This window comes from Oryzias melastigma, linkage group LG10 (genome assembly GCF_002922805.2).
Source record: "Oryzias melastigma strain HK-1 linkage group LG10, ASM292280v2, whole genome shotgun sequence".
In the NCBI taxonomy this organism is placed as follows: domain Eukaryota; kingdom Metazoa; phylum Chordata; class Actinopteri; order Beloniformes; family Adrianichthyidae; genus Oryzias; species Oryzias melastigma.
In genome coordinates, this window is record NC_050521.1 from 4,966,714 (window position 1) to 4,991,002 (window position 24,289).

At 38.1% G+C, this 24,289-nt stretch overlaps 3 protein-coding genes across 4 annotated transcripts; 1 reads left to right on the top strand and 2 right to left on the bottom strand.

The window, feature by feature from the left end:
- Positions 1-429: 429 nt before the first annotated feature.
- On the bottom strand, positions 430-9,592 carry si:ch73-335m24.2 (protein eva-1 homolog C). Of its 2 annotated transcripts, XM_024283957.2 has the most exons (8): positions 8,728-9,592; positions 6,019-6,224; positions 5,797-5,920; positions 3,808-3,960; positions 3,517-3,660; positions 3,365-3,436; positions 3,211-3,291; positions 430-1,820 (listed from the first exon to the last, which is right to left on the bottom strand). In XM_024283957.2, exons 1-8 carry the CDS (start codon positions 8,822-8,824, stop codon positions 1,441-1,443), a joined length of 1,257 nt encoding a protein of 418 aa, XP_024139725.1. In that variant the 5' UTR covers positions 8,825-9,592; the 3' UTR covers positions 430-1,440. The 2 variants fall into 2 exon arrangements, with proteins under 2 accessions (XP_024139725.1, XP_024139726.1); XM_024283958.2 differs by lacking the exon at positions 3,211-3,291.
- Positions 9,593-15,661: 6,069 nt separating this feature from the next.
- Positions 15,662-19,992, top strand: clic2 (chloride intracellular channel 2). The gene is made up of 6 exons (XM_024283959.2): positions 15,662-15,885; positions 16,728-16,837; positions 17,326-17,451; positions 17,543-17,643; positions 17,723-17,904; positions 19,396-19,992. The coding sequence occupies exons 1-6, from the start codon at positions 15,832-15,834 to the stop codon at positions 19,555-19,557; spliced, it is 735 nt and encodes a 244-aa protein (XP_024139727.1). The 5' UTR covers positions 15,662-15,831; the 3' UTR covers positions 19,558-19,992.
- A 104-nt stretch (positions 19,993-20,096) lies between these two features.
- Positions 20,097-22,602, bottom strand: urp1 (urotensin-related peptide 1). Its single transcript, XM_036213955.1, has 5 exons — positions 21,596-22,602; positions 21,347-21,475; positions 21,232-21,269; positions 20,841-20,946; positions 20,097-20,308 (listed from the first exon to the last, which is right to left on the bottom strand). The coding sequence occupies exons 1-5, from the start codon at positions 21,696-21,698 to the stop codon at positions 20,277-20,279; spliced, it is 408 nt and encodes a 135-aa protein (XP_036069848.1). The 5' UTR covers positions 21,699-22,602; the 3' UTR covers positions 20,097-20,276.
- Between the last annotated feature and the right edge of the window lie 1,687 nt (positions 22,603-24,289).

Sequence of the window (24,289 nt, forward strand, 5' to 3'; positions counted from 1 at the left end):
ATCTTCCAAATATTCTGAAATGGACTGAAAATGTTTTTTATCTATGATATTATAGTTTCCTATCTTTTCCCCCATGCATTCTAATTAACTTCCCACATTGTTACTTATAATTGATCTCAATCATCATCTAAATCGAACATTTAAACAATTAAATTCAGAACTAAAAATACTCTTAAGATTAGGAAATTATAAGATTTTAAAAAAGTAAACATATTAAAACACAATTTTAAATGTTAGCAAGGGTCAACTTATCATTCTTCTGGATGGATCCACCATCTTCATTCTTCTTGCTTACCAAAATTGAACTAGTTTTGAAAATATGAATAAAAATACCTTTTATACTTAATTCATTTTACACACAGTTCTGTACTGTAGGGCTCAGAACAAATGTGATCTCAAAGCATGAGACAGTGATAGGAAACAATCATATCAGCTCAGATTGTTTTAATCCAGACTGTTTAGTACAATGTGAAACGGACCACAATGTTAATCATTTTGTACAGTACTGATGCCTCACACAAACTGCCTCATAGATTTGTTTTACATTTATCAAGCGTCTATTCCCAGAATGACTGGTTTAAAAATATTATTTGATCTATATTTGTAAAACTTGCATGAACCTTACATGTCAAGCGTTTGTTTCCTGTGAGGACAAAGGGCATTTTTTTCTTTTCCTTCCTTGACCTTTGCAGATTTTTTTTTTTTCTACAAACAGAGCTGTTAAAGACTTTAAGATGTGAGCATCTCCATTAAAAGGTCATACCAAGAATGTATTGTGTATGCATTTAAACCAGGAACTGCTTCAAATCATGTAGGATATTTGTGGATTTCTTATTATAATATATACTTTAATGTAACCTTTCACAACAATTGAGGTCAATTTAAAAAGCAAGTGTGTTCTTCAAATTGGGTTAAGTTTAGCTCTTTTTACTCATACTTTTTTATGACTCGTTAAACTCATTCCATAAAAACTGAGGGTCTAGTCTTTGCACAACAGTTGAGCAGTTCTGGACCGACAGCCGTCCCCAGCTCCACTCATAAACATTTTATTATTATCAGTGTCCAGACAAGACTTTTACGTTGTGCAGAGGGGAGACCCATGGTTGATCCGCCACGGCTCATGTTCACATGACCTATCTTGAGTTCCCGAGTCCATTAGAAATGATGAATGCATGTAGATTCTGTATTAATGATGTAAATAATAAAATCAACAATTATCTGCAAGTTGGATTGGAGTGCAATGAATGTTTTTTGCTTGTTATATGAAAATGTGACCATATAGTCTGCTTGGCATGTTAGCCAAGCTTTAAGTTCTAGACTTTGCTCCAATAGTAGGTCCTTTAGAATCACGTCAGCATTAACTGGGCTCATTCAAGGTTAAATTTAAAGAAGCATTTAGTCTTTTCAGCTCAAATGTCAAAGCAGAGGCCATCAGCTGACTCAGTTGTTGTAGGATTTGATCATATGAATGGCATAGGGGCTGGAGTCCAGGTGTGGCCAGATGTCTCCATTTTCCACGTTTCGCTCAGCCTGCCGTTCTACGGGCTCTGTGTTTACCGCTGAGAGGGTGAAGATGTCTGCAGCCCGGTAGGACTGTGTGAGGCGACGGAAGGAGGACGTGTCCGAGATGTCATCATCAAACAGGTTGTCCATGAGCTCCTCGCGCCTCCTGCGGGACGCTTTCAGTTCACGCTTAAGGTCAGAGGCCAGTTCTTTCACATCTCTGACGAGAGTGGAGTGAAGACAAAACAGGCAGAGGAGGAACATGAGGCCGGCACAGATCCCAGAGACAAAGTAGAGAGCCACGCGCTCAGGAAGATCTAGAAGAGAAGTGTGCAAGATCAAAGTCAAAATGATCAAAATCTCACATAAACATTCTGGAAAAAACATTTAATCCATTTTAAAAAGTGTTTTAATAGTACAGACCGTCACTACTGACAAACTTCACCTTCCTTTAGTTAGGAGTTTTAACATCATTCACAAAAGTATTATAAATATAAGTATTTCCTCAAATTGAATCAAAGAGAAAACTTTAAAGTATGAAAACTGAGATTTGCAGCAGTTTTTGTTACAAATGTTTTAATCTTATATAGAACAACAGCTTTAAAGTCAACAATTGAAGGTAGATTTGTACTTTTTCTTGGTAAAAGTCAAATTTAAAACATTGCTTTTTCATGTGGTCTTATTGGTTGCTGGCTGTTTTTCCATCACAGAGTACAAAATACATTGAAGTCCAATGAAACCATGTTTGTGAGGCATTTTTCTGATGATGGAGGGGACACATAAAGCAAATTTAGCTTAAATTTGCATTTCTGAGTATTAATTCATTCAAATTGTTGTGAATCAGGAGCAAATGAAAAAAATTCTAGTGGATAAAGGGCATTAAAACAGACGTGGGGGGGTCACAAGCTCCCTGCTTTGAGCTTCCAGCAGGGAGGGGAAAGGGGGATGGGGTTGCTCTGCGCAAACACAACTCAGAGGCAAATTTCTAATACATTACTGCTGTTCTGCAGAAACTATGTCCTAGAAAACGACACAGATTTTAAATTTTTGTCCAAATAATTGCAATTCAAAGACCACTGGGAACTTTTTCATCCATCCATCCATCTTCTTAACCGCTTCTTCCCTGTTGGGCTCGCGGGGCGCCAGAGCCTATCCCGGCCACTGATGGGCGAAGGCGGGGTTCACCCAGGACAGGTCGCCAGTCTGTCTCAGGGCCTCAATCACACACACATCCACTCTCACATGCACACCTAGGGGCAATTTAGAGTCACCAATTAACCTATGAAGCATGTTTTTGGACGGTGGGAGGAAGCCGGAGTCCCCGGTGAAAACCCACGCATGCACAGGGAGAACATGCAAACTCCACACAGGTCCCAGCCGGGATTCGAACCGGGGCCTTCTTGCTGTGAGGCAAGAGCGCTAACCACTGCGCCACCGTGCAGCCCGGAACTTTTTTCAAAAATAGATTAATAGATGAAGCCAATGGAGCCATTTGGCTTTATTCATTAAATCTATCCAAATAACTCATCTGTTGTACAATGAACAAATAAAGTAAAAGTTCTAACTAATCAAGCTGATCATGAAAGACATAAGGAGGCAAAATGAATTAATCATGAATTAATCATGAATTCATCCACACTCCCCTTTAAATACAACTGCATCTTCACATGGATCTCATCTGATGTCTACAGGCATCGGTGCACATACCCAATAACTTTTCAAAGATCTCCAAAGAGTCGGTTAACAGTTTGTTTTGAGGCCTGTAGGTGGGGCCAGTGTACCATCCACCTGTAGGGGACAGGGGTCGGGCTCAGAGGCCGGTCAAGTCAGCGAAACCATGAAGATGCTCTGCCTTTCTCACCATGTGTGTAATCCGAGATCATAAAAGGATCCGTCGACCCTCGGCCCACGTCCTCGAGGAGGTATTTAGGCACTAAAGAGCAGAAGAGAGAGTTTTATCTTAGGCTGCAAACTGCATTGCTTCTGTTGGTAACATCACGGTCCATCATTTACCACAAGTGAAGGACACCCGCAGGTGTTTGCGGGTGCCAGAAAAGCAAGGGTCCCCAAAGGTCTTGGTGTCTGCCAGTACTGAACAGTTTGTTCTGCCGTGACACCTGCGGGACACTCTCCTCAGAGCCACGGGTGACAAACACTCTGCAGTTGAAAGAAGTATTGATTTACCTCTAATGCACTGACATTTCTGACAAGCAGCTCTGGAAGTAGAAAGAAACTGCAATCCATCTCAGAAAAGGTGACTTCAGGTTTTTCTATGTATCTGATAGATGTAATTCATTTTCAGACCCATGTCGGTCTGCGACCCTGGTTCTTGAGGACAGTTTGGACTGCCATGCAGCAGGTGGCCAAACGTGGCAGAGTAGATGGCGAGGACAGTCTCGTTTTTACACGTCAACCTCATTCGCTCATTTTCACATACAAGTCTGGTGCGATGGTGCTCTGCAGAGGAAAAGGACAATCAAGACAGTTTTAGGATAAAATATATATGAATAAATATATATATATATATAGATATATATATACACACACATATCATTTCCACAAATAATGCATGTTTTCTGAGAGCAACAGTGGTGGATTTGTCATCACATCATTTGTCTGGGGTCGTGAGGAGGTCATGCAGGGTGGAGACTCGGTACATCAGATTTGATTCACCATATCCTGTGGAGGCAAACATCTCCTGGGAGTCGATGAGTCTGAGAGTCCAGCCAAGATTTTGTAGGTGATTGAGCTTTGTTGTGGTATTTTCAGGATCAAGCTGTTGAACATCTGATTTTTATCATTGCTTGTATCCTTAATACCTCATGTTAAATATATATATATATATATATATATATATATATATGAACTAGAGAAATTTCTTCTGAATTAAGTTTTTGAGAAAACTGCCTTTGAAGTTTGAAAAAAAATGGCCACAAATATATGGAGCAAAATTAGGGCCAATATTGTTTGAAACCCAAATAAAACAAATTGAAAAAAATATTGGTGTTTGGCCAAAAAATAAGTAGAATGTCCAAAACTTTTTGCTATTCTAAACTAAACTTACCTATTTTCAGCTTCAGTTTTTGTGTTCTGAGAACTTGGATAATTACGGTCAAAAAATGGCTGTATTGCTTGAACTCAAATTTCCTGCATAAGAAGTTAAAGTAGGCCACTGGAGACAACTCGAGCTTGGGAAGTGTTTTAGCCATTTTTTCCAAGCATAAGGATGTTTTGTAAACCCACGATAAGATGATACTTTGAACGGGCTAGAACAGAGTTCTGGACATGCAGTTTGTAGATGATAAAAATCTGTTTTTTACACCCGTCTTAGGACAACTTCGGACTATGATAGTTCAAACAATACAGCCATATTCTGAGTGTAACTATCACAGTTTCCAGAGTCAGTGAATGCACCCTGATGGAAGTTACCACCCTCATCGATTCTGATTGGTCCTTCATGTTAGCTCCACCCCAACGCGCCACAACAGGGCCAAAAGTTTTAAAACTGAAATTTCCAAATTTGAAAGTGAAAAAAAAAATATTTGAAACAGAAAATTAGGTTTTGAAATTTAAATTTTGAGTTTTGAAATTTAAAAAATAGAACACTTGAAGCTGAAAATAATTACGTTTATTTTAAAATAGCAAAACGTTTTGGATATTTTAGATTTTTTTGGCCATGTACCAATATTTTTTTCAATTTGTTTTATTTGGGTTTCAAATAATATTGGCCCCAATTTAGCTCCATGCAAATATGAAAGGAAAACGTATGATTGAACTAAATAACTTGAATGTTTATTATAATTCAAATAAATTTGAACGTGATCCATCTTCTTCCTCTCTTCCGGGACCGGGTCGTGGTGGCAAGACTATTGGCTGGTCAAGAACAGCTGGGGAACCTCCTTCGGAGACCAGGGCTACATTCGGATGGCGCGCAACAAGAATGACCAGTGTGGCATCGCTCGATACGGCTGTTACCCCGTCATGTGATTGTTTTTTTTTTTTTTTTGCCCACACTTCCCTCTCATTGGTCACTTCCTCCAGTTCCTCTGAGGGACCCTGAGGCGGTACCAGGCCAGCCGAGAGATGTAGTCTCTCCAGCGGATCCCAGGTTTTCCCCGGGGTCTTCGTCCAGTGGGACATGCCCCAAACATCAGGCATCCAGATGCCGGAGCCACGTCAACTGGCTATTTCAACTCCTCTGAGCTCTCAATCAGTTTGTACCTTTATTATACAACTATTGCTGAAAATGAGCCTTAATAAAATGCATGTCATTGTTCAGCTTGTTTTCTGTACCTGGTCTGCACTTGTAGTAGACAAGGAGGTACTTGCTGATGAGGGGACAGGGATCCGGTCCAAATACTGGACTAAGGACTTGGAGGTGACATGACTGCTGGTCCTGACACTCTGACAGCACCTTCTGCAAGAGCAGGACAACTCTGCTGACATGTGTCTTCTGCAACACCAATCAGTCACAGAAGGACTTTAGCAAAAGTTTGGCGTTCTCATGCTGAGTACCTCCATGGCGACAGAAGAAGTGCATTCTGTGTCCTCGTCTTCGGTGGTGTTTGCGCTTGCAGCCGGGCATAAATGCTTGTAAGGAACACGGCGTCCGTAGAAGGCCGAGAGAACGGCCACAGACGTCCTGGAGGGGCATTCGATGCCGAGCACGTCTCCTTCACAAGCGTGAGCCGTGTGGTTCTTCAGGATACTCTGGAGATACGCTGAAGTAAAGCACAAGATCACCAGCAGAAAACGAATTATTACAAAGACCTTATCTGAATGACTATTCAAATAGCTGCTTTATTATGTTTGTGAGGCATTGATGATGACGCAGGAAATTCTTTGTTCAGTCATTGGAGCATTGCATGGATTGTGAACAGGGTGGTGTCTGCATGGTCTTAGTCACTGGGTGTAACGACTTAAGACAATGTTGGGACTCTGACCACACACACACACACACACACACACACGTCTGACAGTGACATGCAGATTCTGGACTGAAGTCTCCACTCCCATCCGCTTCTTGGATCCTGTGCTCTGTGTGTTTATGTCTTTGTGTGTCTGTCCGAACTGCTTTGTTACATAATAAAAGCCTCCTTTGTATACAGACAAAAACAAGGTTCCAACCAAAAAATAATAATAATAATAAAAGCTTGTAAAGAGTTAAACAGCATTTACTTTTTGTTATTTGTGTTTGTTCATCCTGGGTTAGACAAAGAAGTCATCAAAACGCCTAATAAATGGAAACATGTCTGATTTGTACTGTGTAAAGCACATTTATGCTTAAAACAGTTTTTGAAATAAGCTATTCTTTTAGTGGAGCCAGAAATTAGAATAATTATGCATTTTGTGAAACAAGGATCCACTTTAGCATGGATATACTTTAGGGTTGCAATGATTAGTTGGTGGCTAATTGACTATTAAAATAGTCGACGACTAATTTATTAGTTGATTAGCTGTTTTTTTAATTATTATTATTATTTCTATTTATCTCAAAACCACAGTGCACGCATTCTAATGTCACTTCTGCATTGTCTTTGATACACATACAAAGTAGTGCTAATCCGGGTCAGTAGTGATGCCACATGAAGTTATAGGAACACTTAGGGTCCATAACAGCACATTAACGGAGCTTGAAATTGGAAAACAAGAAAAAAATAAAAGAAAAAAGTGTCCAGTAATATCTGCAAGGCAGAACTTGTGTTACACAGAAGCACTACAGCGATGCATGAGCACGTGAAGAGGACGCACATTGTGACTGAACAGGATAATAATAAAGATCATGTCATGGAGGTATCTGGATGACCCAGATGCAGGACAAGACCACAAGTCAGAGTGGATGAAACAAAAGTGTTTAATTAACAAAAACCGCCACTTCAGGTGGGGGGAAATCCACAAACACGAAAACCTCAAAATCAGCATTCAAAGACATCTTAAAAGACTGAATATAAACTACACTCCGACACTGAGTTGAGAGAAAAAAAAACCTCTTAAAAACACCTCAAACAAATTAACCTAAAGTGCAGGCAGCTGTGTGCCAATCCATGGAGAGCCAACAGGAAGGGGGCAGAGCCCTCCAGGAAAAAGCACAGCCAACCTGCAGAGGAAAGAAGCACAAGAACGAGAAAAAGAACCAAACAGAACTGACATGCTGTAACAGATCATCATCGTCTAGGTAAGCTTAGCTAACATTAGCACAAACAGAGAGCAAAAAAGATGAACAGTGGAACAAAAACGAGGGGCGTTTCCCCACACTCTCAAGGCTAGCTAAATGTTTTCTGTGCATCCATGCAGCCCATCGGAACAGAATGTCTCTGCTGAAGGGAACATCTGCTCTCAAAATAAGTATTTCTGCAAGACATGTAGAAAAGCTAACTTTTCTGGCAACTAGCAAGAGCTAGTACAGTTTAAAATTATAGAGTCAGAGTGTAGTGAAGTTGAATACGGTTGTGACACTCAGCTCCACAAAATACACTTTTGTTATATTCTATCAATGATTTCATTCAAACCAGAGATTTTAAAGAGCTTTAAGACAAAAAAAACAAAAACACAACTTTGAGAGTTTAGAAACCTGAAATAATAATATAATAAATAATAATGATGAAAGTGTGGTATTGAAAAGCTTACTGAGTAACATACAAATGTCATCCAGTCACTATGGGAATTCTCACTGAGAAACCTAAACACAACAGACTAGACATTAAACCTTATCTAGCCTAGTAACATTATCAAAAGCTGGTTTAATTTTAATAAATAATACATAAATACAATCTGAAATATGTTAAATATTACAAACACACCAGTTAATATCATATAAAACGATTAAACTCTTTAATATTGTGTTTAAAGTTCTTCATAGTGTTTGCTGTGTTCAGTGTTGGTTGGATCCTGCAACATTCTCAATTGTGTTGAGTGTAAAAAATCCCACATGGCTCTCTCCAGTAAAGGTTGAATCGTACAGGCAGCTGCAGGCGGCTTGTTGTTTTCATTGCATGTGGTCCTGTTGAGTGAAAATCTGTTATTTTTGCAGCCTCCTCACCCTGAGCCAGCGGGATCTTTACCAGCTGCTTTCAAATCAGGAAGTGCAAAAATATTAGGAAATGTTTTTTTTAAAGCTTCCTGTCGGAAAACCACACAACTGGAAATTCATGCATCAGCATTATTCTTTTCTGTTGTTTTTAAAATGCATAAATGCCGTAAAAAGGGAAAAAAAGTGGCACTTACAAGAGAAATCAGGTGCAGAATGTGCAGGAGGAAACTTCAGGGCCAGAAGGAGAGAAAACATACGGATAGAACAGCAGAAACTCCAGCTTACAGACATCGCGAATATCAAGAAACAAACCTAAGGTTATAATAGATGTTGTGTTGGTAGAGAGCTGCCAGAAGGTCAATGGTGCCATTGTGTTTCATGGAAAACAATCTCCTTCTGTTAGAAAAAAACTGTGACTGTGGTGCATCTGGATAGAACTCCAGACTAGTTACCATGAGTGATAGTAAAAATCAGCTTTGCTCATTCATTTTAATGGTTTTTTTTTTCTTTTAGATTTTCAAATTATTTAACTTGGATGATGGTGTCACATTTAATATAAATGTTCTGGGAGTAGTGGCAAGTCAATTTGCTGGAAAGAGTTCATCGTTTTTATTTTTTTAAACTTCTACCACTGGCTGAAAACTTAAAGTAAGTACAAGTTATTTCTTTCACTTCAAACGTTTGAAAATGTAAAACACACAAATTCAAAACCTTAAAAAGATGTTTTACCAGTACTAGGTAAGATTTATTTGGTTCCTTACAGCATTTATTTTGAAAGAGCCCAATATCCATTTCCTCTTCTTCTAAATCCTAATAGGACACCACTTTGCTTTTTAATTCAGAGATACAGCCAATTTTTTGCTTTTTTGCTGTAAGTAAAATATTGCATAACTTTTTGTGTGTGCCTGGGATGATTTAGGATTATTATCTGTCTACATTCTACTCCAACTGAATTGTATCCATTGTCAAATTGTTCCCAGTGGTCTTTTATTTATGATTTGTGGTTTGTTTTTTGTTGGTACAGAAGTCGTCCTACGTTGATGCAAACAAAGCAAAGACTTCAACAAGTCTTTACACTAGGGCTGCCACGATTAGTCGACTAATCGACGACTAATCGACTATTAAAATAGTCGACGACTAATTTAATAGTCGATTAGTCGTTACTTTGTACTATATGGAGTCAGAGTATAGTAAAATTGAAAGTTATAATGGTGTTATGCTAGCTTATTGGACTATTTTGGCATTTATTAAGGTTTTTTAGGCTATTTTGGGTTTTTTTTATTTTAGACATGCTAGCTGTCTTTGCTAGCTTCGTCTTTTTTTGTTTAAGTTTTTTAGGCCGTTTTGGAATTTAGCTAATATTTCAGCTGCATGCTAGCCGTTTTAGCTAACCTAGGCTTTAATTAGGCTAATTTGGCCTTTAACTAATATTTTAGTTGGCTATCAGCATCTTCAGCTATCGTCACTAGCATCTTTTGCGGCCAAATTCAGCTTACATTTCATCTATGATGATGCTAGTGTGTATATATATATATAGTTTTTAGTTATTTTAGAGCGAATGATGGTTAAGATGTGTGTTTTACATCCACTTTGTGCATGACCCGATTAGTCGACTAATCGAAAAAATAATCGGTGATTAGTCGACTATTAAAATAATCGTTTGTGGCAGCCCTACTTTACACCTCGTGTCAGAATCTCAAGTGGTTTGATGGAGAGTTTAATTATCATGTAATGTTTACGCAAACATCAAATACAAATACCTTACAATCAATTTAGATTTATTAAAGTTTTTTTTTTTTTAAATAAATACCCAATATAGCTCCTCCTATCCTTTTTAGGAAAGAATTAGGTCATCTTTGAGGTAACTTTTATGACTTCACACACTTTTCCCGGAATGGAAAGCGGTGATCCATAGATTGATTTAGCTAGCTCTGGAACAACTTCCTCACCTGGAAATCACTCAAAAAAGAAACACAACAGGCACTGCCGAGTGTGGGTTTGCTCTACACCAGTTTACACAGGAAATATGAGCTCATATCTTTAAAACAAGAGGACCCAAACATGCTAAATAAAGTAGTAGTTTTCCTTTTGTGCTTCTGTCTGTGTGAGAAATGGGGGAAAATGAAGCTTTATCCTGTTATGCTAGGTTTACAACTGGCATCCTTTTTCAAACAGGTGGCAGTTCTGTGAATTAAACTGGACGTCATCTATACGCCACTTCATTATCCGAGGATGAAGTTTGCCCTGGTTTACGTGCATACATTGATTGTGCGCTTTCTACGTGAAACTCCAAAACAGACGTAGATTCTTTTGTAGCGATGCATGAATGAGAGTTTTGAACTTGAAAACTCAAAATGCACATTTATGGACGTTTACATACAAGTTCAGGATACTTGGGTCTCCTGAAAACACTTTCAACGCATGGTGTTCACACAGGACTGTCACTCCTCGATACTAGAGCAAGCCTCCCACCTACAGTTAGAAGTGCAAATGCCCCAAGCTTTTTCTTTCACAACTTTATTCTGATATATATGAAAGACTTGATCTCATGTATTTCTGGCCTGTCACAAACCACAATTATTATTACTAATTACTAACATGAACTAATTTGTCCTATGAAGAGTTTCTGGTCATGGAGTCTCCTTTGGAAGCTGGATCTCAGTATGTCTGCGTGTGAGAGGAGCTGTGGTCTTGACAAAGATGAGGCATACTCAGAAATGGCCAGAATTCTGTTTTAATATTTTTTTTTTTTCTTTCAAAAAACTAGAGGACTTACAGAGGACATGGCCCTCAACCAGCAAAACCTCATCAAACAAGGAAATACCCCCTTAAATGTTGAAGACTAAACCAAACCCAAATGAAGTAGTAAAAAATGTCCCACCTAAACCCACATTCCCAAAAGATTTAAAAGGACACAAGTTCCTCTTGCACTTTAAATTGAACACATTTTAACTTAACTGCACATAACAAAATAACAGAACAAAAATTAAACAAACATCCACCCCCCCTTGAGTCAGTTCAGAGATGAGCTCAGCAATCATTCTCAGCTGGGTCTCCTGGATGCAGCCATGCGTGCACTTTATACAGTCTATGGTGCACTCACAGCCACACCTACAGGAAGTGAGCTCAAAGAAGAAAAGGGGTTTGTAAACAAAATACTAAATAAATGGCATGTGTAAAGGATTTACAAGAGTACCTGAACTTAAGTAAGGTGAGGGGAGGCCTCTCCCTCACATCCTCCATGATCAATCAGAAAGGCCATCCATTGGTCGCTACCAAATCCGAGTGCCTGATTGGTTGACCTGGTTCAACATTTAACACGTGCTCAACGGCTGTACGTTTGGTAAGTGACACTTGAAAGTAAGATTTTTTAACTCAGGACACACCTTTTACATAGACTTTTCATTGGAAGTGGCTCCTCGAACACGTGTTGGAAAGGATGGTGTGACCGGAGTGTCAGACCCTTGTAAGCAGCAAGGATCTCTGTTTTTGGAGATTAGGAAAATGTTTTGTTTTTTTTTTTTTCTACAAGACCTGCACAGACAAGGGTCTATCTTCATAAAAAATGAATTCCTTTTCATTTTTCTCCTTTAAAAACCCAGATATTTGGATACATGTCAGCAAAACTAGCCTTAATAACTAATATTATTATTCACCTGTGGCAGCATTTACCACCAAAGCTATATTAAAGATGTATAATCTATTCTGGAGATGATGAGGACATATCAGGTTAATATGACACATTCTCATGAACACTCCCTCAGAAACACTGAAGAACATTTTAAAAACCGATCATTCCAAAGGAGAAACATTTGCTTACCACGTATTTGTAAGTAATAGTGACAGTGTCAACAAACGCAGCAGTGAAATTCCTTTCTCCTCCCACAGGGAGTGGGAATAAACTCATTAATCTCCCTCTATCCTTTTGGAGGAGGACTGCACCACTATGTGGAGAAGGAAACTGTCTCCAGTTAGCTGGAAAGTATCAGGTCGTAACCTTCCTGAGTTCAGATGATTTTAAAGAGAAATGGGAGGATATCTTCAGTTTTCCCTCTCTGTCAGATTTCCTGTGATGGCTCGGAGCTATTCAACAGATTTCCGGGGTTTGTTGGACATTCAGTGTGATGGGTTTGTTTTGGTCTTGCTCGGGGAGATAAGTGAGATAAACACGGCACACATCCTGACATCTTTACTTTCTTTTAAATTTCCCTGGAATGCATTTCTTAATCTTATCTACGAAGTTCTACTGAGGTTTTTAGGGAAGTTTATATCACAGGGGGGATTTCGTCACTAAGTTTCCCTTCCTTTTTACTGTAAGTTAGATATTTTTGCAAAAAAAAAAAAAGTGTCAAAGATTCACCTCCCTTTCACGCATGCTGCACCAGGAGAAGGGGGATTCCCGTCACCTCTGTGCAAGCATGTTGCTAAACTCCTTCCCCTGAGATTTCACAAAAAGAGATCAATGTCTGTTTTACTGTCAAAGCACCAAGAAACCATTCCTGAAAATGAAACCGATATGATATGGAATCCAAAAGCAACACGTTGTACCACTCAAAACAGATTAAACACTAAAACTTCAGACGGTTCATGAGGTTGTTTCAACAGAGATTTGATTTTTTTTTATTAAATGAGGGCTAATCCAAAAAACACATCTGGATTTCATTTGATTTGGCCCTTTAACTTTATTAATCTGAGAAAAAACAGAAAAAATGAAAGAAAAAGGATTGACCATCTAACTGTGAACAGAACAGGGTAGATCCTCTGCAGTTCATGTGGTCAAAGAGCAGCAGCAGCAATGCAGACCTACAGCTCTCACAACGGCACCGTAGAGATGCCCAGCTGCTCAAAAAAACTATAAAAAGTTTAAGTCTTGTGTCTCTATGTAGACACAAACTTCAAACGTGTCCTCATTACAATCAAAGGTAAGTAGAAACAAGTTACATTTACTTAATTACACTTACTAAAGTAACTTTTTGTCCTCGTCAGAGTAGTTTTACCATGTTCCTGTAATTATTTACTTTACTAATTATTATTTAGTAATATTCTTTACTTTAATAATTATCACTTTTCATTTCATTACTTCTTTTTATCTCATAACATTTGCACCATTTAGTTTAGGGATGCATTGATTAGTATTGGTAAAAAAAATAATAAAGGTGGGTGAATGCGCAAAAAGAAAATACACTTTCCTTGACAGATTTGGGGTAAATTGGGGGTAAAACCTGCCCTCCAATTTTCCAGAAGTTCACAGTTTATCACTAATTTCTGCAGATTTTTTGTTTCTTTTCTTTTTTTTAACATTAAACATAGTTGTTGCAGCGATTGACAAATCATTTTGTTTACAAAATATTTATAAAAAATGCCACATTTACATTAATAAAAAGCACTGTTCATATGTTTACTCTTTCATGCAGGAAGTCTTATAGGGAGAATTGATATTTAACATGCATGGCTGGTTTCAAAACATACAGCTGCAGCAATCCCACCCAATTATGCTCCATAAGTAAATATTATATGTTTTTATTAATATTATCATTTCCACTTGAAGCTACAATATGAGTTTTGACTATTTTAAGGTAATAAGCCGGCCTTTTTTTCCCTCCAGAAAGCCTTTCATATGCTATTTTATCAGTCAGAACTGGGCCAGTACTATTTATAGCAAAGGTGTCAAACTCTATCACACAGGGCGCCAAAATCCAAAACACACCTCAGGTCGCGGGACGAACAGAATAAACATTTATTAAACACACTAAAACAATTTTTTTTTAACTTTAAAAATGTAACTTTTTATCATTCCTATGAATAACAACAGGCAGGAATATTATTCTGGAATAAATTAACTTAAACCTTAAATAACTGAATATTTTACCCTCTATAAAAATATATTTTGTCAAAAATTATACAAGTTAGAAATAAGCACAAGATAACATCGGGCCATTAATAAGAATAAAATAAAATGATCTGGAAGGCCGGATAGAATTACCCCGAGGGCCGTATCTGGCCTTGACTTTGACACGTGATTTATAGCTTGTTTTAAGTGTTTTAAGTTTGTGAGGACAGAAAGCTCAAAAATAGGACATTTGGAAGAGTCCAAATTATGTAGACCTTTTTTTTAAAAAAAAAAATGTAACTGAGACAAAGTCAAAGGTATTGCATAGACAAAATAATAAATCTTAACAGTTCAAAACGGCGAATCTATCAATTTATATGGAATCAAGAAAACTTTAAGAACATATGTCAGAATTGGACCAAAAACAATAGAAAATTAGGTGATTGTATACAGATGACAACACATGAAATCCACATAAGTTAGAAAATTACATTTTAAAATGATAGGATTGTGAGTACAGTAAACCGGGAGAACAGAAAATAGGTCCAAAAAACTATTACTGGTTATTTGTTAATATATACAGATAAAATGGTGTCCAGTCTATTGATATTTTTTCAATAATATCTAGCATCTCTTTTATATTTGAGTTTTTTAGATTAAAAAAAAAATTAACAACTTTGATGCAATTCACTTTTTTTTTTTTTTAAATAAAGACCCCAAATAACCCAAAATTCCGTGACTTATGGTTGATTTTAGATTTTTCCTTGTTCTATATGTACCAGCAGAATATAGGGGACCACTTTAGAGTACATTAAGCTGATTATGGACAAAAAACTATTTAAAAAAGCTTTAAAAATGAGGATCAACCCTGCACACACTGCTCAGTATGTAAAATAAGTGCAAATATTTAACTTTTATTGGATTTTCCTGCAATAAAAACAAAAGGATTGTAGATTACATGCATGTAACTTGATGGTATTTTTTTATTTTTGCAACACAACAAAATGTTGAAAGAATAATAATGATCTTTATACACTTCAAAGTTTAACAAATTAAAAAAGGAAGACATCTTTTTGAAATAGTCAAAAAAAAGTTCTTACTTCTTCATTTCTTAAATGTGATGTCATCTGTTCCTGTGGTGGCCGTCGTCTGCAATTAATGCTGCTGGATTTAAAGTCAAACAGATGAATTGAGTGTTTTGACTCACTGGTTTTATCAGTTTCATATAGAGAAGAATCTATTTTTAGCTCCCTCCTCACACAGGCTCCGGGTATATAAGAGAGAGTAACCCGCCCACCTTTCAGGACCCTCCCTCCTCTGTGCTTGTAAAGTACGCTCTGAGCGATAGCCTCCAAGAGGCCTTCAGAAGAAGACGGGGAAAAGAGGCGTGAGGTGTCGTTCTGGACTCTTCCTTCCAGGAGAAACTTTGGACGAAACGGAAAACAAACTTCAAAATATACTTAGAGACATGGCACTTCAACAGAACTCTGAAAAGGAGCCAATCATCGAGTTGTTCATTAAGGTGAGTCTTTTCTGTTCTGTTAAAGCTGTATTTTGAGTTATATTCTTTATGTATCCTTCATTTTCCTTTATTCTAAGACATATATATATATACATTTTAGCAGTTTTAAGGAATGAAACAGAGACCACTGAGCATCATCAATCAGAGGACAACTCTCTTGTGGAGTGCTGCCGTCCTCTGACACCACCTGCAGCACATGTTTAGATGTTTGTTGCCCCGCTGAGGGTCACAGCAGGCTGTTTATCAGCTAACTCTGCCCACAGACTGAAAGGCCATCTTATCACTGCACAGCCAGCCACAGCAGCAGGGAGCACGGAGACCGACTGGCCTCCAGCCTGAGGCACACCCACCTTACTCACGCACATGTTGAAATACTCCAGGAGCAGTCATCACAAAAATAAAATATTATCAACATTTTTAACCCATCTGGTTGGGTTTTTGAGCCTAGATATGTGAGTTAGTGGAGACGGGGTGTTCCCATCCTCACAGCAAGGTCATTTGACCAAAACTGTGTTGTGTCTGCCTAAGGAATAAACACAGTAAAAGTAGACTTTGTTTAATTTTTTATTGACAGATTTGGATTATTTAAAGAAAAAAAATTGATCTTTAGTTCAGAAACAAATCCATATTTTCTGTAGCAGGAGGAGTTTGAAGGCTCCCCCTACATTGTAGTACAATGCTGGCATTTCCCTTTCCCTCAGGAAATGACTTTTAAACATTGGAGACACTCCGCTCACGACCAAAATAGTCGTTTAATCGGTCAGCTGGCATCCTAGCAACACAATTTGTCACTCGAATGATTAAATAATAAACAACCTGACGATATTTCTCTTGTTTTTCAGGCTGGACATGATGGCGAGAACGTGGGGAACTGCCCCTTCTGCCAGAGGCTCTTCATGGTGCTTTGGCTGAAAGGAGTCAAGTTTACAGTGACCACCGTTGACATGAGGAAGTAAGAACCCCTCTGCGAGCAAAAGAGAGAAAAAAACATTTCCTGAGCATCTGGCTTTAGAGACTTTCGAGTAGAACTCTATTAAAAAGTGAACTAGTTAGAAGCAGTGTTGTTTTTCGGAGCTGACAGCTCGTCAGGTGTGTAACCGAGGTGTGCAGGAGGAGCTGACCTGTACAAAGAACCCTCTTTCAGCTTCAAACAAACACCTTCTTTGATCAAGGCTTTATTGTGTGAACTTCTCTGAGTCGACAGGCTAAATAAGATCAGGAAACTTTAAAGGAACGCTGATAAATGAGCGATTCATTCCACACAAACGGCCCTTTTCAATCGGGACGACCACTCCCAGAACTGTGTACACCAGCAGCGTTTGCTGGGATCATTCATCCAGAGCGCCATATTGAATTCTGACAGCGTCGATAACTGGTTGAGTCTTCGTGTTCGGTGCTGCTGAAACCCCCTCAAACATCCCTCGTGTGTCATTTCTCCAGGAAACCCGCTGAGCTCAAGGACTTGGCCCCTGGGACAAACCCTCCTTTCCTGCTTTACAACGGCACCCTCAAAACAGACTTCATCAAAATTGAGGAGTTTCTAGAACAAACACTGGCCCCTCCCAGGTACTGCAGCGCCCATCCATTCCACAAATACCGGCGAAGCTTGAGTTTGTTGATGGTTTATTCTGTCCTCCCTTACTCCTCTGTCCTGAAGGTATCCTCATCTCAGCCCACTAAATAAAGAGTCCTTTGACGTGGGCGCTGACATTTTTGCAAAGTTCTCTGCCTTCATCAAAAACAGTCCAAACAATGCTGGTAAGTTTGACGACTGAGTACCTGGATCTGACTGCACGGAAGAAGAAGTACTTAAACAGGCTTCTGTCTGACCCCCCAGTTCAGAAGAAAAACCTCCTGAAGGAGTTCAAGCGCCTGGATGACTTCCTGAACTCCCCTCTGCCTGAGGAGATCGACCACCACTCGACAGAAACGATCGGCACCTCCAACAGGAAGTTCCTGGATGGAAACCGCCTCACCTTAGCAGACTGCAACCTGCTGCCCAAGCTTCACGTTATCAGGGTGAGACGCTTTTACGATTTTTATAAACTTCTGAAACATCTGAAGAATCACTCAAACGTGGTTTACCTACAGAACACAGACGGTTGATTCCTCCAAGAAGGGAGTGTTATTCAGCCAACTCCAAAGAAAAATATCAAGCCCCAGTGCATGTCGACAGTTCAACTCCTCTAGCTCAGGCGTTATTTAAAAGCAATGAATCATGTTCTGATTCAATGAAGGTTCTGCAAAGGAAATCAAGAGTTCTAAATCAATCAAACCTAAAACTCAACGAGTCTCATCTGAAACATGAAGTAAAGTTTGGCCTGTTTAATGCTATGTTCACTTCAGGCATGTGTTGTGTGTTCAAAAACATGCTAAACACACATTCTTGAGCCTGCTTTTAGACCATGATGTTCACACTGGACTGTCGCTACCCGATACTAGCAACACTAGCATCCACAGTTGGAAGAGGCTTGTGCAAAATGCTGCAAATTTCTCAAATCTTGCTCCAGGCTTTTTCTTTCACCACACTATTCATATAGTTGGTGTCATATAATTCCAGCCGGGCACAAACTGCAATTATTAATTTTGCCTCCATGATTAATTTTCAAATGGTTGGTACTTTAGAATGAATGAAAAGGGACGCCTTCCACATGTCACTACCAGTCTACAATTGGTCAAAGTTTGAACCGGTTAAACTTTCGATGTACGTTTGTATGTATAGCCCAAAAACAGACTCCAAAGCTTGCATAAACGTGAGAATTTAGAATGCAGAAATCCAAAATGCACATAAACACGTGTTTACTTTTCACTGGAAGTGGCTGTATGTTTTTGAGGGTGGTGTGAACGCAGCTTTAGAATCTTGAATATGGGCAACGTTGAAAAGATTCATTAAAAATGTTTACTTTGCTTTTTCCATCAATTTTTTTAACTTTTAACCCGGCTACTGTTGGGCGAAGGCGGAGTACACCCTGAACAAGTCTCCAGCCCATCACAGGGCCACACACCTATAGACACAATCCCACCTAGGGACAATTTAGAGCAGGGGTGTCAAAGTTTAGTTTTGTTTTTTTCTCAGTTGGAAAAAATGCCTCAACCAACCTAGTAGCCTAATCACTTATTACATTGTTTATTGTGTTTATTTCTTGATCTCTTCTTATGCTGGTATTGCGTTTCCTTTCCTTTGCTCCCCCTAGTGGCGGAATTGTACATTGCGGTTATTTTTAAAATAACCATAACTAACAACAGGAATGGGCTAGAAACTTGCTTTTTTTCAACATCCTTGTATGTTTTTCTCTTCATGACTGGGCCAGATCAAACCATCTGGTGGGCCATATGTTTGATACCCCTGATTGAGAGTAATCAATCACTATGAAGGATGTTTTTGGAAGCCGGAGTGTTTCCATCTGTTAAAGTCCAATTTAACTAGACAATTCTGGGAAATTCCTGGATAATTAAATAACACGTCCTCATTCTTCCTCTAGTCTGTAACAATCTGGTGTTGTTTTTCAGGTTGCCTCCAAAAAGTACTGTGACTTTGACATCCCAGCTCACTTCACGGGCGTTTGGAGATACCTTCAGAACGCCTCAGAACGAGAAGAGTTCAAACAGACGTGTCCAGCCGACATCGAGATTGAGAAGGCGTACTTCAGCGTGGCCAACAATAGGAAATAAACTTTTTACCCTCTCTTTTGACAGTTTTTGCACCTGAAAGTGTAGCCACGCATGGAGACAAGATGATCTGTAGAGGGCGCTACTGTTACAAGAACTGACGATTAGCAGACTTTTATGACACTCCCAGCTGATAGAATTCCATAACACATATTACTGGTTATTTGTATTGATTATTTATCCATCCATCATCCCTTTAAGCACAAGAGAGGCCAAATGTGCAATTGATTGTTGATTTTTCCTTTAGCAGAAATGTTGTTTCTGATGTAAATATTGTTATTTTTCAGGCTTTTTACAATCAAAGTTTATGTGATCGTGTTTGTGTTGCTGCAGGAACAGTTTTTTTATGTGCGAAACACCCCTGAAAATTTCTCTGAAGTAAAACTTTGAGAAAAATGATCACGCTGTTTCTCCAATAAAACAAATAACACACTGTTATTAACTTTGTTGTGATTTGTGAACACCTCCTTTTAGGTGATATGACACTTTTTCCTGACTAATCTGGTACAAGAGCATCTCGTATAAACACAGTTTCACAGACATTGCATTCTGAAATTCAAGTTTATTTTGAGACACAAAAAAGACAAGTTCAGAGATTTGAAAATATATGTTCTTTTCTTCTGATATACATGATGGACGCACCGTCTAAGGGGAAATAAAATCAACAATGGAGAGGGAGGGCGGTTCCAACAGAGTTCCTCCAAAGGTCCGGCCGCTGGGCTCTAGTTGGTCACACAGTATTTCCAGAAACATGCTAAAAAAAAAAAAAAAAGGGACAGGATTTCAAATGAAATGTTTCAAAGAATTTGAGCATTCTCTCTTTACCTTCAATTAAAAAGACAGGCAGGCCTGCATTTTTCTAAAAAATCTTAGGGAAGAATTAATTTTTCTGCCATAAAATAAATACAAATCTGAGTAAACTTCAATCATAAGGATACACCTTTACTTTTTACTGTGTATTATTTACTTGCCTCGCATTTCTCTTAATCTTTAAAATAAAAAAGTTAATTATTTGAATTAGCAATGATTGTGCAAAGACTGTCACATTCCGTTTGAATTTTTAAGCATAATTTTCTATCAAATAACAGATAAACTGGACTAAAAATATTCTCTGAGTGTAAAAACAGTTGATAAATTATAACGATGGCCCACTGTTATTAGTATTTTATACCAAAGCTTGATAATTCACGGTACAAAATTGTCTTTGTTGTTGCTACAGGGCAAGTTACCATAAGTTGCCTAAGTTACCATAAGTTACCCCTGAAAAGATGTTCCCTCATAGTCACCTCTTTTGTTTGTTTTGGGTAAGCTCTGCTCTGATCGGAGGAAACCCTGCGACCGTAGCCTGTCGGCTGCTGCCAGCTTCAAGACGACTTCTTTAAGGTCCTCAACCTGAAAAAAAGAGTCATCACTGCACTCATCTGTGAGAAAAAAAACATATCCAGTCCACATAGTATTCTGGTATTTTCTCTCCATATGATTTCAAATGGTATTAAGCTACATTTTAAAGATATAATTTTTTTTTTTTTTAAATCTATTTTTTTGGTAAAATACATCAATAGATTCACATTTTTTATCTTTGATATTTTATCTCATTTTTTTCTTTATTTAAAAAAGGCAAACATTTTAAAGTGCTGTATTTTGGTTTCTTGAGTTCAAAGACAGATTGAGGCTTACCATGTTAGTATACTTGTCTTGTTGTGCTGCATCTTTTGCTGCAGGGGATAAAAGTTGTACTTCAGTTACTTACATATTCTTATTTTGCACATGTTTGCATTGGCTGTTTTGTTACCTTTGTGCCAGGAGTCTCTTCCTCCATTCTGCTGCATCAGTAAAGGATACAGGTTACTCACTTCCCTCTTGTCTCCCTCAGCAACACTGGCCCCATCCTCAACTTCTGACACTAACTTCTGAATGAATTCTGTTAAAATGAAGTTTCCACTTTTATTTATTTATTCTTTTTACTCTGAATTTTGTAATTATCTATTAATTACATTAAAATGTGTTATTTCATTTGACTTAATTAAGTTCAGAGTCTTACCTGCCTGCTGCTCCTGGTCTGCCTCGGGATACAGGGGCAGAGCGTGCGTCCATGTCTCAGAGCAAACCACAGCGGTCAGGTAAATCAGCACCACAGAATGCATGGCTTCTCTCGGTTCCAATGGTCAGATCCGCTCTGCTCCTTCCCTCCACCTGGAACTTTTACTTATATTTCCCCCTGGGGTCATCCATCACGCACTGATCAATAGATTATCAACAGAACCAGTTTTCTCCTTAATGGTTTTGACACCAAGGATCAGACGTCAGCGACACAATTTAGGTGACCCTGTCAATGCGGCCAGAGCCTATCTGTGCTTGTACAGCGCGGCCAAACAAATGTTTGCTCCCTGGCAGTAATCACTGGAGCTCTGATGGTTTGTTTGGCTCCATTTCTGTGTGATGGGCTGGCGGAGTGTGTCATTGCTCATCTCTGAGATCTACGGTACACACAGAGCATGCTGATATGGGCTACTGCACGTTTTCAGCAGTGGTCATCTGAGGTGTAGTTATTAGTTAGATGTTTTTTTTTTTTTACATTTTGTGAGCTATTCGTAGAGTTCCCTACATAGTCATGTTTTATTCTTATTTTTCTTGCTTTACTGTGAAAGCTGCCAATAGATGACGCACATCTAACTAGTTGAATTACTTATTTAACTGTTGTTCGTGATAAACATTATGCAGTTTTTTCTTTATGTCAAATTGCCTTTTTGTTTGTTTAGATTACCGTTTCTACTGTTCATCTTTTTGATTGTAATAGTTTAACTGATTTGTTTCCTTTAGCATCAATGCAGCTACATCACTAAAGCTGCAATCCCGTCTGGGCTGCAAGCTAATAATCCATTTCAAATCTTTTATTCAGCCCTGCTTTGGATAACACTGTTCAGAGATCCCTAGAAATTCCTCCTTATAATTTCCTTTTAAAGAACAACTCTGGTGAGGAGCAAATTTTTAACTTTTTCAATTTGGCAAAGCAAATCTGGGCTCAATCATAGCCAAGTAACAATCCAATCAGGAGTCCCAGAGCAGTTTCTTTTTTTTTTATCATGCTTTTTATTGCTTTTTTAGCACATAGTTGAGACATACACTTATACTGAAGATGATATACTCTCTGAGTGGAATGCAGAGAAATGAGAAAAAAAAACAGAATAAAAAACACATTGGATTGCCTCGGCTCTACAGGTTTTTGTAACATTCTCCAAATTCTCCATCACATTTATTTCCTTCAGAATGTTTCCCATTCTTGCTGCCTTGTGGTTGTTTTCTTGCGAGCAACTTTGAAAATTTTGACTAAATATGAGTCATTTCTAAGTACATGTGGATATGTGGTTCTGTTGCAAGAATGTGCTTTTCTTTGGTTTCTTTGTAGCCCAGAATCCTGGTTATAATCTGATCAATATTCTTCCAAAAGTGTCTAACTTTGGAGGAAAGACCAAAAGATATGGTCTTGCCCTTTTAGAAAACGGCGATCCCCAGCCTGGTAGGATAATTAAGAATTAAAGCTCCTCATTTCTACATAGTCTCCTACAGAATTGTCAACCAGCTTAAAATGCTATCAGTGTAACATTTAGGTATTTTAAAATTACATTGAAAGTGCTTCCTTTAGCTCAGTAATGGTAAATTTTGCTCTAAGTCNNCCCCCCCCCCAAAAAAAATATATATTTGTGGACCTAACACATCAAACTTTAATGTACATGTTAAAATTTTAAGAATGATGAAATGTATCAAATAATTTTTGTCAGATAGTTCTATGCTATGTTACAGTGAATAGTCTTACTTTTATGGAGCCGCCTTTTTTTCGTGGAGAGTTACTTGCATAAATGGATGAGAAAGAGGATCAAAAGACAGAAAATTAAGCTGAATAAAAACTAACGTGGCAACAAATAGAGAAAACCAAAGTGACCAATTACTGAGACAGAACTAAAAATAAATCAATGAACTAAAAAAAGAGAAAACCACAATGCCAAACATTAAATTAACTTGGATTTACTAATCTAAGTGTTAAAAAAGGACCAGGTTTTTAGTGTTTGACTTCAAAATAATATGTTTGAATTTCTTATCACTTTAATGAAACCTAAACAATATCATCAAAAGCAATGATAGATAAATGATTGAGGCAAGTTTTTGTATTCCATCTTCTGACAGAGAACTTGAGCTGCAGGCCTCTTTTGTCAAACTGAAAGCTCCCTGATGTTCTTCAGACAAGCGTACACAGTGTCCTGTGATTTATTGCGATCTGCTGAGGCTGCTGCTGAGAACAACACCTTTTGATGCATTTGGATTCTCAGTAGTCCTATAAAAGAGACAAAGGGACATGGGGTGGATGTAAGAACCATGTTATGTTGCTGAACTTAAAAAAAAAAAATTAAGTGTTTCTGACTGAAAACACTTTAAAACTTTAAGAGACGTATACCCTACAGTGTGTTGTATTTTGCACTCAATTGTACTTTGTCTTTCTAAACAGCTGTCAACAATAAAATCCCTTTACTCAAATAAATGCGCTGCTGCTTAAAAAAAATCCTCAGCAGAAAGAATGGTATTGATATAAAAATAAATACTTATATAATATCGTATAAAATGTTAATATTCTGTCTGAGTCAGTATTGCCAAACAAGTGTAAAAATGTAAATTTAAAATAAATAAATAATAAAAATATATATGAATACACACTAAATTACAATAAGCAAAAAAAGCCAGT